This window comes from Brugia malayi, assembly GCF_000002995.4.
Source record: "Brugia malayi strain FR3 genome assembly, contig: Bm_v4_Chr1_scaffold_001, whole genome shotgun sequence".
NCBI classification, from domain to species: Eukaryota; Metazoa; Nematoda; class Chromadorea; order Rhabditida; family Onchocercidae; genus Brugia; species Brugia malayi.
The window spans coordinates 12,606,173-12,621,914 of NW_025062475.1; the positions used below are offsets into that span (position 1 = coordinate 12,606,173).

At 35.8% G+C, this 15,742-nt stretch overlaps 2 protein-coding genes across 3 annotated transcripts; one reads left to right on the plus strand and one right to left on the minus strand.

Moving 5' to 3' along the window:
• Positions 1-515: 515 nt before the first annotated feature.
• Positions 516-5,579, plus strand: Bma-daf-7 (transforming growth factor b homolog, putative; the record flags this gene model as incomplete). 2 transcript variants are annotated; one of them, XM_043077671.1, is made up of 4 exons in its annotated part: positions 516-1,079; positions 4,781-4,966; positions 5,059-5,262; positions 5,406-5,579. In XM_043077671.1, the coding sequence occupies 4 exons, from the start codon at positions 516-518 to the stop codon at positions 5,577-5,579; spliced, it is 1,128 nt and encodes a 375-aa protein (XP_042933605.1). The 2 variants fall into 2 exon arrangements, with proteins under 2 accessions (XP_042933605.1, XP_042933606.1); XM_043077672.1 differs by lacking the exon at positions 516-1,079 and having other exon boundaries at positions 4,895-4,966.
• Positions 5,580-6,577: 998 nt separating this feature from the next.
• Positions 6,578-10,879, minus strand: Bm12997 (Uncharacterized protein; the record flags this gene model as incomplete). Its single annotated transcript, XM_001900887.2, has 14 exons — positions 6,578-6,692; positions 7,049-7,172; positions 7,470-7,614; positions 7,714-7,832; positions 7,994-8,087; positions 8,157-8,392; positions 8,468-8,528; positions 8,604-8,677; positions 8,813-9,272; positions 9,392-9,451; positions 9,723-9,846; positions 9,970-10,044; positions 10,283-10,336; positions 10,779-10,879. The coding sequence occupies 14 exons, from the start codon at positions 10,877-10,879 to the stop codon at positions 6,578-6,580; spliced, it is 1,842 nt and encodes a 613-aa protein (XP_001900922.2).
• Between the last annotated feature and the right edge of the window lie 4,863 nt (positions 10,880-15,742).

Below are 15,742 nucleotides of genomic sequence, written 5' to 3' on the forward strand. Positions count from 1 at the left end.
ATGAACTGTTTCATCTACAGTCTATTGTTAATTTAACAAATAATTGGAAGGAATGAAGTAAGAACCAAACGTGGAGCACAATCAGATCGGAAAGGCGGAGTTGACGAACTGACCGAACAACATCGAAGGAAGAAGAAGGAAGAAGGAAGAAGGAAGGAAGGAAGGAGGCAGAGGAAGCACAGCAACACCCTCCGAGCCACGCCACCATCATCACCACTATCACCATCACTACCAGTAGCACTATCACCACCACTATCATCACCATCACTACCATTATCATCACCACCACCAGCAGTACTACCGCAGCAGCAGCAGTATCAGTATCGTCACCATCGGCACTATCATTATCTGCAACAAGTCATTCACACATATAGTAGGCAGGCAAGCAATCCGTTGGTGGGTTTGGTGCTGGTGGTTCGGCCGAATACCTGATAACACATACTGTCAGCAGTTGCGGGCTGTGGAGCGTCCAGGTATTCTAGCAGCAGCAGCAGGTACGGGAGGGCGATTCAGAAATGACGTTCATTGCGGTGTCGATACACTCCATATTCCTAGCATTGAGCTTATCCTGCAGTCCATCGACACACGGAACCACCGCTTGGCACCATCACAGCAATCACAGTTGTCATGGTTGTGCAGAAGCGCGGGATGAGTTGGCCAAGATACGGCTGGAACTGATTAAACGTGAAATTCTGGAGAAGCTTGGTTTGGACGCACCACCACAAGTGCGACCACAAGATGGTTTCCCAGCAATTCCACAAGTTGCCAAGTATTTGAAGTATCAGTTACGACATGATTCAGTAACAACTTCTGTGCATACATCATTTCTGGCTGATGAACTGATGTTGCCTGAACGTAAAGCAGAGCGAACGATCGTATTAGCCGAAAGGACGTCAACTCGCTTCAACCTGAACCCGAACCAAGTTCTTGCACATTTCAAGTTCTCCGATGAGCTGATGTCGAAACTGCTACTATCCGCTGTACTTAACATATATCTACGGAAGCCAACCAAGCTTCATCCTGATTCACGCATTGCGACAGTCCAAGTACTGGTCAAGGAGGTCGTCAAGAATGGCTCGGTCGGTATTACACTTTTTATCTTTCTCTTGCTCTTTCTTCCCTCTTCTCATCCCTTTATCTTCTCTCGGAAAAGTGAACAACACTTCCCCTTTACTTCCTTCCTTTGATAATCTCTCTTCCGCTCATGGCACCTTTAATTTATACTATTTATTCATTACTTACACATATCAACAAATCAGGAATTGTCAGTGAAGTTTCCTGATATTGGAGCACCTTTATGCATCTTGAACGCTTATTTTGCGTAACCCATTTTATTTCCCAGTTTTTGGTAGGCCTTTCTTTATTCATTATTTCACATGCTTATCTTCTATTACGTGTCATCTCATTTTTTGTGTTTTGTGCTAACGTTAGCGATTTTGCTTCACTTAACACGGACGGCTAATTCTCATTGCAACTTATGCGATACGTCATGCAGAACCTCGTGAATGATGAAAAATCCTAATTCTTTCTGTCTGAAGTTGACACTCACAACTCAGTTCTCTTTTCTGAAGACAGAAATATTGCAAGCATTTCTGTTTCTGTAAAAGTGTAAACAAATTACGGAATTAATGTATCCGAACAGATTTATTCTTCCTAAAAAAAGGATGGCTTATTTTTGTTAATGAGAATTCCAAGTTTTTTTCTGTAGCATCTCAGCTTATCTCTTTGATATTTTCACTTCCTAAAAATAGGAGTATGTTGCGTACGTCGCATCGTTCTGAAATAAAAAACTTTCGATTTGCAAATACCAACTTCAAAAGAACGTCAAATGTGCTATTTCTCGAGAAATTAAAATTTGTTGTGTAATAATGAAATACCGTATCTTGTTGTTGTTTATTCACATTTTGAGGGCTCCGAAATAGTTTTCCGGTAGAACAAGTAATAATAATTTGGGTCCTGACGTGCATTTGCTTCCAAGAAACATTTCTGATTTCGGAGCAGCAAGTTTGCAAAACGGGTTTTGTTCATCATGGCCGCAGCAACGTCATCGTTGTCATCGTTATCATCTAGTTATATATTGATATGATATATATTCATGCAGAGAAGGGAAAGGGTATGATGATAAGCGCGATATCTGTTAGATATGGATCAAGGCCAAGAGCCGAGAAACCTCCTTAGTGACTATCGAGGTCACGTGGGTGTTGTGTAGATTGAGGCGCAAGTGAAGGTTTGTCAACCTCAAGGTTATTCTTCTTTCCGTCCTTTTTTAAGAGTGGAGAAAGAGCAGTAGTCTTCATTGGAGCAGGATAACTTGTCCTTTACTGTAAACATTCCTTTCATTGGACATGCAATCAAAGTAATCTCTCTGTCAAGAGAGAGAGAGAGAGAGAAAGATAATTGACGTATTGGTTTCCCAATTTAGAATCTCTTTGGTAATCATTGACGAACTGCGTAGCATCTTACCGGTTCTCTGTACATTTGTGCAGAAAAGTGAACAGATGTGAACTTGTAGATAAAACCTATGCGACAAATTTTATCACTTTACTTTCAGGAAATAATTTTAGTAGATAGAGGAATGGAGAATGTGAGAAATGATAAGTGAAAACTATAAGAAAGTGAGAAAAGTAAAAGAAAAAAATTGAAAAGATTGCTTGGCGAGTGAATTTTATGCTGTGACAATCTCTCATCCGATTTTCATTCTGATCAATGCAAATTAAACATCAAGCAATTCAAAGATGTACTTATTAGCAGTTCATCTCTTCCGAATAATTTTTTTTTTTTTTTGGCGACACGACCTACTAATAATGACTTCCAAGGTATATTGTCCTGTTCAGATCTGTTATTAGCTAATTCTCTCTGATCAGTGATATCCAGTGATCAAGTAATACAGGCATGGGACTACTGCAATAAGTACGTATAACCACTCTGAACTTTTCATCTAACTTTCCTGTTTTTTACACAATTTCAAAACTGATTACAAAACGCATAAAAGGCGGTTTCGGTTTCACTGTACCTAACAACATTATTCCTTATCGATGTTACACTGCACTTTGTCACAATGTCATGGAAAGGACAGCTGTAATTGGCGTTAATTTGCAATTGCGCTTGTTTCCCTCATTTACTTCCTTCTTCAGGTCAACTTCTTCAGCACTTAGATCAATGGTGCTGTTGCAGTGCTTTTTTTTTTATTTTTTTCTTATCAGCAACAAATTTTAGCTCGTTTGGAAATCATTGAAAGAGTAATATTGATGTAATGTGCAGTTTAGAAGATTGAGTAACTTTTGTGTTCAGGAAGAGTTCAAGTGATCTATCTGCATCTGAACAAAATGTCATAGTGATAAATGAAATTATTGTCAATTGCGAGAATATCATGTAAAGCATTATCATCAAGTATTTGCCTTCCTTAAAATGCTGCACAATCTTTTATCTTCGTTTTGAATTCTTTCTTCTCTTAGTGTCCTTTTCATGTTTTCAACTGATTCATTTTAATTCAGTGAATAGATTTGTGGAGTAGCATAAAATTAAAAAGATGGAAAAATGCTGAAGTGAATCCAAGTGTTTCGTTGCATAAATATGACAAATGTCATCGTTGCTTTCCAGTTTTTTTGTTGAGGAATAAAATAGCGCGACAGGTGGGTTTGCGGAGGGTATGTTAAAATGCGCCAGCACTCTTTTCTTATCATCTTTCTTATTTTGTCAAATTTTACTTTACTGGTGTGCAGTCTTTTTATTCAACAATTTCCTTACTCTTTATCAGCTGCTCTTTTTTAAAAATCAAACAATTTTCCAACAGCAATGCTTATCAGATCATTTTTTTAATTTTGTAATTTACTTAGATTCATCTCATGACAATATGTAATTTCTCTAGTTATTTTCAAAAATGCCATTAGGTTGAAAGAATTCATCAAAAAAAGAACTGATCAATCTCAACGATTTTAGATTGCATTTCCTGATCTCTAGGTGATAGATCCTCTTTGTAATTATTAACATTGCTGTAAGATGTTGCAAACATCACTCTCATCCTTCAAGCTTTTCACATTCTGAAGATCAGTTGAGTTTGTGTGAGATTTGCAATTGCTAAAGTTATTACAAGTATTACCATACTACCTGTCACCTTTTTAAAACCCATCATTAGCACTGTTGATGGATTTCTCGAGATTAGTAGAAATAGAAAATGTCGCATTTCGTTACATTTCATCAGTGCACTTCAAGTTAATGTTCAAAGTGATGCTGAATACTTGCTTGACACCTTGCATCAATTTCGCTTACTTTGTCGCATTAACTAATTCCATTTAATTTCCAAGGCATATATCGAGACGACCGTTCTCCATCTCATTCGCTGCCACTCTCCATCATCAACTTCTTTTAAACTTGTGTCTCACTTCACTCGTGACCTAGGTGTCTCATCGAGATTTTATTAAGCTGATTGCTCTGTTCATTTGATGTAAGTTAATAAACTGATAAACTAATACCATGCTACACAACACTTTTCCTGCATCACATGTAAGAGTAAGGACTAAAGACCAATTTCTTGTCTTCCTGTGATTTTTGGAACTGACTGATTTTCACTAGAATGACAAATAAATTGGACGGGAGTCAAAATCAACAGATCCCTATCCATGTCTGTAGTGAACAAATCTATATTCAACCTCCAAATCCTAAGACTCATCATCATCTGTGCAGTTTTGCATGTGACATTCACTGAAGATATATGTCAGACTGGTAATCCTAGTGCTTGCTAAACGTGCAATATTTCATTGAATAATTGCATAAAGTTCAGATTGGCGCAGCTCTGGCAGAGCGCAAACGTCACGTTGATCTTAGCAAGGATGGTTACATACAAATCCCAATACGTGTTGACGACGTACAGCGGTGGTGGAGTGGTAATGATTTCATGGGTTTATACGTGGAAGCATTTTACAAAGGCGAGAATTTGGCTATTCATCCACAACAGGATTCCAAAAATGTTCGTCTTTCTTATCGAAATTAGAAATGGATATTAGCAGGGGAATTACTGTTTGATGTGTATGTGTCATGTCATGTCATGTCTTGTTACAGATGATGTATCTCGAGTTGACAACTGTAGAGGAGTGGGGTCGCCGCAAACGTAGCTATCAGGAAGTGTGTACGAAAGAGATGAACGAACCGTCCTGTTGCCTGTACAGTTTAGTTGTGGATTTCGAAGCTGCCGGCTGGGACTTTGTTATTGCTCCCAAACTGTACGATGCGCACATGTGCAGCGGGGAATGTCGTCTTCACCATGTTGGTTGTCTCATTTTGCTACTAGTTAAATCATTCCGCGCTGCGCGCTATACATACTCTTATAATTCCAATCTTTTGCTGGTCTGTTTCACATTTCCGAAGTGTGGAATCCTCATAAAACTGTTCATTTAGTATCTTTTCAGGCTGGCCGTTCCGCCCACAGCAAAATCACTTCATCGACAAAAAAAAACGCTGTGAGTGGCTGTTGTCATCCGACAGAGTACGACCCGATAACGTTGGTCTACATGACGCAAGAGAAGGAGCTGAAGATCCGCGAAGTGCCAGGCATGATTGCCCGGCGGTGTGCCTGTGCTTGACTTCAAGCGGCCACGAGACTGAGCGAATCCGGGTGTCGCGAGCCACGTACCTGAACGTGAAGGGACTACCATGGAACGTGGTTAACAAGCTCCATCTGCAACACCGAAACATCATTACTGTAACTGCTCAAGATATGCAACTGCAACTGCTGCTGCTGCACATGCAGAATCCCACGATCACCAAGCTCCTCCACTTGTGTTTGCGCAAGACAGCAAAGTAGGATAAGGAAGGGGGCATGAAGGATGACCAAATTGGGGAATATTTGGCTGACATCTTGAACGCTCATTTTGAATTTCCTTGTTATTGTTAGGTATTTAATTGTCAACCATCACACCAACACCACCACCACCACCAGAACACTGCCATTACCATAAATACCAACCAACGATATTGCTGCATGAATATGTTGGTCGTTCAATAAAAATGAGTGCGAATTAGCCTTTTGCATCACAGAACTACATACATATACGGTATATTTGTCACAGACATACCATAGTGCAGCATAGTTTTGAATTTTAGAAATGAAGCTAAAAGTGCTGAGAAGTATTCATATATGCATCCATTCCTCTGTATATCGGCTGAATAATCCAGCATCTAACCAACTTCATACACATGCAAACATCATTCTTCTTTCATATATATATTTTTGATATACATAAGATGCATTACTATGTAATCCAGTCACATGTACATTCATATAAGCATATCGGTATATTTTTACCAAACTGCATTCAAAAATATTATCGAAAAGTACTTGTTTACCAGGGTTCAGCATGATGGCACTCATCTTTTCAGTCACTTCAATATACTATTCATTCCAGTGACCGCAACCAATAAATAGGTAACATATTCAGGTCAAGCAACAAATGCGACAAATGAAAACAATGAGTATATATATGAGTCAAAAAAAAAAAAAAAAAAGCAGCGAGGAGAGAACAGGACGACAAACAAAAGCAGGAAAAATATAGATAAAACAAAGCTGATAAAATAGACACAATCAGCTTATGGAATGAATAAGGCGATAAGGCTCTCTGTCTAGAATGCGATGCTGACCAATCGATGCAAAAATCCAATCCGCTTTTAACACTTCCTTTTTCATATCCAATTCAAATCTGCAGAAAATACTGTACAGAACAGAACGAAATGACAGGATGGTCTTTTCGAACTTTTTTTTTTTCAATTATCTGGTGAGAATCATTTGCGCATTGAACATACGGAGAGACAGAGGTATATTTATCGAGCACAATTTCTAATTAGTTCATTTCATAGTTTACTCTGTTATTAGTTTATTGATAAGCCTTGAGCTGTAATCATATGTCAAAACCTCAATAATTATAGCACACCTTGATGCAAAACAAAACCGGTCCATGTTTCTCTCTACTGGTGGTATTGCAGTGAGCAGCAAATTACTACTTGATTTTTCACTGATCGCTTTGAAACTATTTTTCTAAAACGATCAACAACAAACCTTCGAGCAGCATCTTGATTAAAGCAATCTGGTGCAAATATGATGTAACTGCGTTCAGAGGGGAGCTCCCAAACATGTGACACAATTTCCCCACCGCTCAATTCGACAATTTCCAAAAAAACATCTGAAAATAAAAATTTAGAGGTTACTGAAAATAAAATTTCAGTAAAGTTTGGAAAGAATTTATCTTCTTTATTGCAAAAGAGAACTATGATCCATTTGATTATACCATTAAATCTCTCTAACCATTTTAAGCAAATTGAAAACCAGTGCTAAGAGTAAATATCATGAGTTCATTACCACAAATTTGTTTCAATTTTGCAGCATAAATAATCAAAATTGTTCAAAGAAAAAATGGTGATGGATCACACACATTAATAATCATCAGAGAGTTTATTTTAAAAATCATTCAAATGCATACCTCTTGCTATCAGTTGCGTATTAAAGAAAGTTTGAGGGACATAAAATTTATATCCATCGAATAAAGTACTGGGATCAGTAAGGGCACGTTGAGCAGTTATGCTTATCAGAGTTTCATCTATTTTCAGCAAAATTTCAAAATCATGCTGAAAATAACAATTTGAATCATGACTTCTTCCCATATTATGCAAATCCTAGACTTAGAATAATTTATCCATGTATAAAAAAAAGAAAATTCTACTCACCGTAGGCAGAATAGTTTTTTGATTGAGGCAGTTCTCTAACCACGAATATGATACAATCGTACAGTGATTAACCAATGCGTAAATTAATTTCACTGTCCAAAATTCACAAACTAAACCATCTGTAAAAATCTACGCTCACTAATTAAAAAGTCACTACTTCTTGCTATAAGCAAAATAAACAGTGTAAACAAAATGTATTATATGAAAAATGGTTTGAATTTCAATTGTTTTAATCTCTAAGGATCTTAAATTCTTATCTACTTGTAAGATGTAAGCTTACCGGCATTGAAAATAACCAGGTGTGTACACGTTCGATCCATCGATGTGGAAAGTTTGAAAGAAGAAAAATTATCCAGGAATTCACGTAGTAAAGACTAAAAAAGTAAATATTTGAATGGCATGCTAGTAATATATTGATGAACAACAACAATGTCTCTTCTTACCTGATCACTAAGTTTCGATGCTCCAGACACCATCATTGAATGACACACTTCATTATATTCTTTATAACATTGTTTATCCTTTAGAAGTGAGACAGTGTTTTGTTCATTATTACGATTTTTATTTTCTTGTGCATCGCTATGACAGCAATCAATTGTATAGGAAGTATTTATTGGAACTGCTACTTCCCTTTCTTCGTCGCTCTCGAGGACCAAATCACTACCATTTTTCGAATGATCTTTAAGTGGAAAAAATTATGAAGTGCCTACTTCCTTAAATTATGGTGGAATTCATTAAATGATAAAGGACTTACTGTTCTCATTACAAAGTTCTTCATTATAATGACATACTGCATTGATCAGTTCTTCTCGGTCCTGCAACTAAGTGAACTAATTTAGGATTAAAGCAACAATAATTTTGGTGACATAGACATATTTCAAATCACTAACTAGATGTAGAAAATTAGGTATCCATGGCATACATTTGATAAGAACTTCAATCCGTGACTGACTTTCGCTTGCTTCTGGAAAAACGAGTTATTTGAAAAAAATTACGAATAATAATGAGAATGTTAACACAGTTTTGAATATCTCTGTAAATTAATTAAACCTGTTATAAAATATTGGACTGGAAAATTGTAAAATCCGAAATAATTTACCAAAGACAGAATTAACAATCATTTCCATTTGGACCGAAGCATCTGTCTTGTTTGCACTACTGTCCTCAATATTCTCATCATGTATTGCTGAAGCATTAAGGTCCAATTTTTCTACATACAGTGGCGAATATGTAGCATCCTCCATACTAATCAGTCGATTTCTGTGTTCTTTTCCATTGTTTCGAATTCTAACATTTTCACTTTCCTTTTGACCAATGTTGAATTCCTCAGAGTTCATCTGAAGCTGTCTGAATAACAACCTACTAGCATTGTAACCTATGATCGTACTTTCAGAGCTGCAAGAAGTGTGCTTAACTGTTGATGTTCCTGCACAGGTATTGGCGACAGTTTCTATTACCAAGTTGGGATAATGTATCTCATCATTCCGCTGCTTTTTTTCCGGTCTGTGTTTTGAATGGGCGATACGGCGCTTCGCACTTTTCGATTCCATTCTTAACAACTGTAGAATGGAGCAATTTCAAGTAAAAAATAAAGTAAACAGAAGTAATGCAAGATGACATATATATAATTAAATGTTGATGTTTGAAAATTTAAATTAACAATTTAGATATAAACAACCTTTCGTGATTGATTTTGGGAAATTTGTAACGGCGCTGACGCTAGTTGTGTCATTGGGACCTACAAATGGCATTTGAAAAAAACCTTGAGGAACTAACTTTTAAGCTGAAAACGTTTTCAATATTCTGAAACTCAATATGAAAATTTTATTATTACCATTTAATTTTTTTCTTTTTTCTCATAAATCTTCCACCTTTTTAACGAAGAAGCTAATTCCCTTCTAACTATAGGACGAAATAAAAAATTTAAAGTTCAATGATAAGCATATTTTTGAATTAACATGAACTAATGTTTTGAATCAACTACAAACAGTAAAATGAAGACTGCAAACCTGACTTTCCATGAAATCATCTTCTTTCGCAAAACCAGTAGTCATAATATCCTTTTTGAATGCTTTAGCTAGCGGCAAATACTTATCAAGTAAAGATGACAGCAATGGACAACTTGCGCAACTTCTCAAATTGCATTTTTTGAGAGATTCTTCATAGCAATATATCAGTCATAAGGTGCCAAAAATACTATGCACAAAGCAATCAGCCAAGGAAAGAGTGGAAGTTAAAAACAAAAAAAAGAAAAACCTTTTATTCAAAGTCATATTGCAGATAGGACATCGCATCCGTGAAAGCCTTTTGAAGCACTCAAAGAGACAAACCCTACAAAAGGATAAATTTTTACTCCTATTAAAATGAAATATAACGTAAAACTAAAACGTAGAACTGCTCTAATAATTTGTTTGTCACTTGTTCTACTTCCTGTACAGGTGATTCAGCAATACCTATATTTCTAGAAAGATGACAGACACTGATCTATGTTTGAGCTGTATTATCACTTGAACTAAGAGGAATAATAATAAGTGGAACAGCAGGGTATGAAAAGTACAAAAACAATAACCTGCAGAAGGCATGATTGCAAGTGGTCATAATTGGATCACGCAAAGTTGAACAGCTGAAAGTAAAACGGATATGAACATTTTAGAGAAAGATCTGAGTCATAAGATGAAGAAATATTCTTTTAATATTTCAACACCATTTATAGAAAATAAAATAAATTAATTATTATCCAAGAAAGAAGTTAATGAAGTATGAAATAAAAGCTTTATCAAACACTAATTTGCGCGCTTTCTTTACTTTCTAGTTTCTAGACCTCTAGCTATTGCTAAATCTTAAATAGCCATTATCATAATCATCAAATTATAATCACTGACATCTTTTCAAAGCAACGAAATCATGAACCATATTGTTAACGCATATTTCGCAAATTAAAGCAGTTACAAATCACAAATTATTTCAATTAAATTAATCTGATTAATAGATCCAATTCATGTATGCTTTCATTATTTGAGTTGAACTTCTTTGTAAGACAGACTTTATAACTGTAAAAAAGTAACCATATGCCACATCGTAGAATCATTTTGATACTTTCCACTTGCTCCTTAATTTTTTGAAAGCCATTTTTGCACTTGGTTTGACTCCCTGATAAAGCAAGCATTTTCTAAATCCTGTAATAACTTTATTTTTTTTCTTAACTCTTTCAGTGTACACATCATTGAAAGAGTTAAGAAAATATTTGCGATTCGTACACAATACATGACATTTGCTACTTGTAACTCATTAAGAATTTTTTTTTAGAAATTTACATTTTCTCTAAAAAATATAAAAAAATTAAAGAAAAAATTAAAAAATTAGAAAAGATTTTTCTTAAAAAAAAAAAAAAACTTTTGAAAGATTTGCATTTTTCATATCGACTGCCACCCTTTCTCCTACTTTAATCAAATAGCTATGAATCACAGACCTTTGATAAAATCAACCTCCTTTAATCAATCCGTTACTAATGCGTAACGCAATCCTCAAACCTCATCCTCATTTCAATATCACGTGGGACTTACTATCAGCCACACGACTCCACGACACGTCACCTCACGTGATCTTCCTGTACACACGATCCATGCTACGAACGAACGTCACTGCATTTACAGTAAAGTAAACTGAACTGTCCAAATGCCCACCATAGATCCATGCCGCCTTTTACCAAATTCAAATTCAAATTCAAAAATGCAGGTCTGTCCTAAATCTATTGCTGAGTGTCGTGTATGTGTATGTATGTGTACTGCCAGAAGGAACACTGACAGCAGAGTGGTCACTGCAGTCACTAATGGCACTGCATTGCATGCATCATGCAAACCTGTCACTACATTTCATCTTTATCTCTGTAATCTGATACAGAAGGTGAATAAGAGTGAGACCAGCTGTCATTTTCATTTTATTGTCGTTTACTTTTTATTAAACAATCATTTCGATCATTTTCCCTTCTCTTCTCTCTTTCATTGGTCAACAAAGATTGTATCGTTAATACCTACCATAGGGATAATACTGCATCAACATATCATTGAAGTCGAGTGAGTCATTCTTTCTTAGTTAAAATTACCTTTACAAATCAGAATGAATCACCAAATCTTTTAATATGCCTCAATTTCACAAGTCATTTTTACATACATTCTCCTAAGCATACTGAAATACTCATTCACATGATTTTCTCTGCAAAAACTTTTTGTATGCTTTTATTGTACTCGCGACCTTACCTTCAGTACCGAAGAGACTTTGAACCTTGAACCTAACCAAAATTTTAAACTCTGCTACATATGGGAAAAAAAGACATCAAATATCGTCAGTTGACATGTCTGCTGTCATCATCCTTCTACGATCAGTACATCTGCTCTGCCAGTATTTTCTGTATCATTCAGCTCTTTCTCTCAGTTTGATTCACCATTAAGTTCATCCAAAAGTAATTGTTTTCAGGCCATTGATTTAAGATCATTGCAATTAAACACTTTTCCGACATATCAAACTTTTGCTTAAATTTTGTGAAATTATTATTACTAGATGAATGAGGATGTCATGAGCCAAAATTTCCAAACTCAGTAATTTAACTTCAGCCCTTGCTTCTGTAACATGTAATCGAATAATCCTGTGGAGGAAAATTGAATCTTGTAGCTAGCATTGATTGAAGACATTGCAGTTTCTATGTCTGATGAAGTTGTTCAAGAAGTTTTAATAGCAGCGAATCACTAAACAATGATTATAACTTTGCTTTGGTGACTTCTTTGGAACTTATTCTTCTTCCAACTAATGGAATGCCTATTAGTTCTTTTTCTCACAGCAAAAACTGATCAAGAGAAAGCCAAAACTTCAAACAAATTTCTTCAATTATTAACTTCTCATTAGCCACTTTTTCCTCTTACTAAAATGCTGAACGGTTGGATAATAGCTAGCGTTGATTGTTATAATACGGCAGAGAATTTAATAGTAAATACTAAAATCGAGAGGCTATAGTTGAAAGATAAGTGTTGGACAAATGATTTCTTTCTTACTAAAATGATGTATAAAATTTGAGCAATGTGTAAAATTAAAACAGTTTTATGCTTAAAGGGAATCAGCCATAAACAATCATTTCGAACAGAAACATCTTTCGATCGATTGACTGTTACACTGTCCCCACTGTATCATATATAATTTGTAATAATTTCATTCTTGTCACATACATTTTATATTTCTTAGCACACACTAAATCTGCCCACTATATCCGAATTCTCGAGCTCTTCCTTTCACCATTTCTGATAAAGATTGGCTCGTTCATCTGCATGACATTTTTTTATCTGATTTCAAGAACCGATCTCGCATCCCTGCAACAAATTAAGGACGGTTATAAGTGAAAGATTAATGCAAAGCATAAAGAATACCCCGTGAAAATTAAATTTGGAAACGATTGTGCATGTACAATTCCTTGTCAAATTTACTTTTCTTAGCATTCTTTCATTTCTAAATCAGATCACTAAGCAGTACCTTTATATCAAATTCTAAGATTCGTAGCACCAAGTTTTTGAGAAATTAAACAGTGCTTAAAATCTATGCAAGAGAATAATTTCATAGTGATTAATGGAAAATTTTACAGAACTCAATCTCAATCAACAATTTTTCGTTAACATTAACATTTCATATGATACTGGTAGAGAAGATTGAATCAACCTAATAGTTTATCATTTTCATTTTTAGTGATGAGTTGAACAAGGTGGAATTATAGCAAAAGATATTTCTACTAGCCATTTGTGTTTACCGAGATGATAAATTATTAATGTTATAGGTTACTGGAATCGTTGCAACACTTGGAAGCACAATTTCTAAGAAATTCGCATTGAAAGTTAAAGATGTTTTTATTGGAAAGGGTTATTGTTTAGGAGAGTCATGAATCTCTGTTACCATCCAACTGATTGAGCTTGCGCTGATAAGCTGATTAGCCTTCAGTCCTTATCAACGAGCACAAACAAACGACGAAATCCCTTCAATCTTTATCATCTGGGATGTATTTCACTACTGCTATCATCATTGTCCTTTATAGCACAACACTTACTTCCTTACCACGTCATCCGTGATTGATCGCTTTCATGTTGACATTCCGCTTTATTGTGTCATTGGTCTTATTTATTTTGATGGCATTCAAAAAAGTGCTTTTCTTCAATTCTTCTCTCTCTCTCTTTCAGCGAGAAAAAGAAAGTCAAGGTCTTCCGGGTAGAAACAAGCAAAGGACAACTTCAACAGTGCATAGATTACCATTTATATATAGTGTATCAGGCTTATTCTATAGCCAAGAAGCCAAATTTGATAGAGAGTTAGCTTTGGCTTTTTTACTGCATGTGTGGCCATATTTCACTTCCGGCATTTCTTCCATATTTTATCTTTTAAATTATCCCAGCTTACGAAGGTATTGCAATGCAGTTGTCACCATTATCCGGTTCACTGAATTGAATGGGTGTCTATCAATTGTTTAACTGAGAAATTCTCGACAATTATCATTTCCTTTTCAGTGAGACATGAACATTTGCGCCACTATTCATTTTTTATGATTCAGTTTGTTAGTTGAGAGAATAAATTGCTAGCTAGAGAAAGTTAGATCTAATTTCTCCCTTTCTTTTCCTCTTCTGTCTCCTATGCTTCTTTCTCTTGTCAACTCAGTCTATGTCCGTCTACTGAGAACTTCGGAAAACTGATACATGCCAGTTTGAACTGAAATTAGCGAAGCGCAAAAAGATAAAGAAAGGCTTATAAATGTCTTCTCTCAAGAGACATCCTTTTCTTTCTTATTTAACTTTCCCTTTTTTGAAGGGAGAATTTTGAATGTAAATAATATGAAGTTGTAGCTATAGCAGTCAGTGGTCATCCGATTTGCACACATTAGCAGAAAACATATATTATCGATGATCACTTCAAAAAAATTTGGGAATAGAAAGTTGCAGCAATTTTCGTTTTCTTTGATAATATCGATTAGCATGCTCATCATTAGATCAATTTCAGTAAATATTGGTTCGACATTTTAATCGTCAAGTTTGCTAAGGAATTATTTCTCATGTCGAGAAATTAACGAAAATGCAATGAAGCGTTAGTGAAACTTGTTATCAGTTACATCCTGCAGCGATAATTTGTCAGTGTCGACTTCAGTGATTTTTGCTCTTATCAGAGAGAGCTTTCACTGTTAATTGTATGTGGAAATAATGTGATATGAAAACTGCCCGCCCAAAAGCTTATCAACAATCAAAAACCAACTAGTTAGTAGTACAAATACCGGTACCTTTGCGATTGCACACATTCCCTTCCTTCCTTCCTTTAAGTACTAAATGTTTCATCGGACTCAATTGAAATTTCCAACAAAATGTTATTGTCAATCTAACAGAATCATTTCTGTGCTATTTCGAAATGTCCGGTTGACCGGAATGGTGCTGAGAAGCCAGCCATTTAATGAAGAGACCTTTCTGCAAAGCTCTGTCAGCACACTTCCTTATGCTTCCTTCCCTCACTCAAAATGCCAATCCGAAGAGAACCTCACTCGTCGAATTTTTTCGCTCTTCATTAGCTTTACACTTTAAATGGTAGCCTCGCTTCTTCTGATATAATAATTCTCACAGGAGACACAGGGAGAGAGAGAAAGGGAGAGAGAGAGAGAGAGAGAGATTTGAAACTTCATGAATGAAGTAAACAAAGAATATAGTTGAAGGAAACATCATTCACATCATCGATTCGTTACTGGTGAGAGAATGTTGCTTGTAATATGTTGATCGTGCTTGTGATACGTTCATGATGCTGGAGCTTGACCTCGATTTGACCTCTGCTTCCTGCTTAGTTCAGTTCGATCATACATCACACATCGTGCTTCTATGCTGTTGGATGAGGAAAGGAAGAAAGCAATAGTAAGCATACTACTACGGGAGAGGGAAAAGGAGAGAAAGAAAGAAATCCGGGATAACGGGGAGATGGAGGGAGGAGGAGTAGGATTAACCGGGACGGTACCGGAAGATGAGAGATA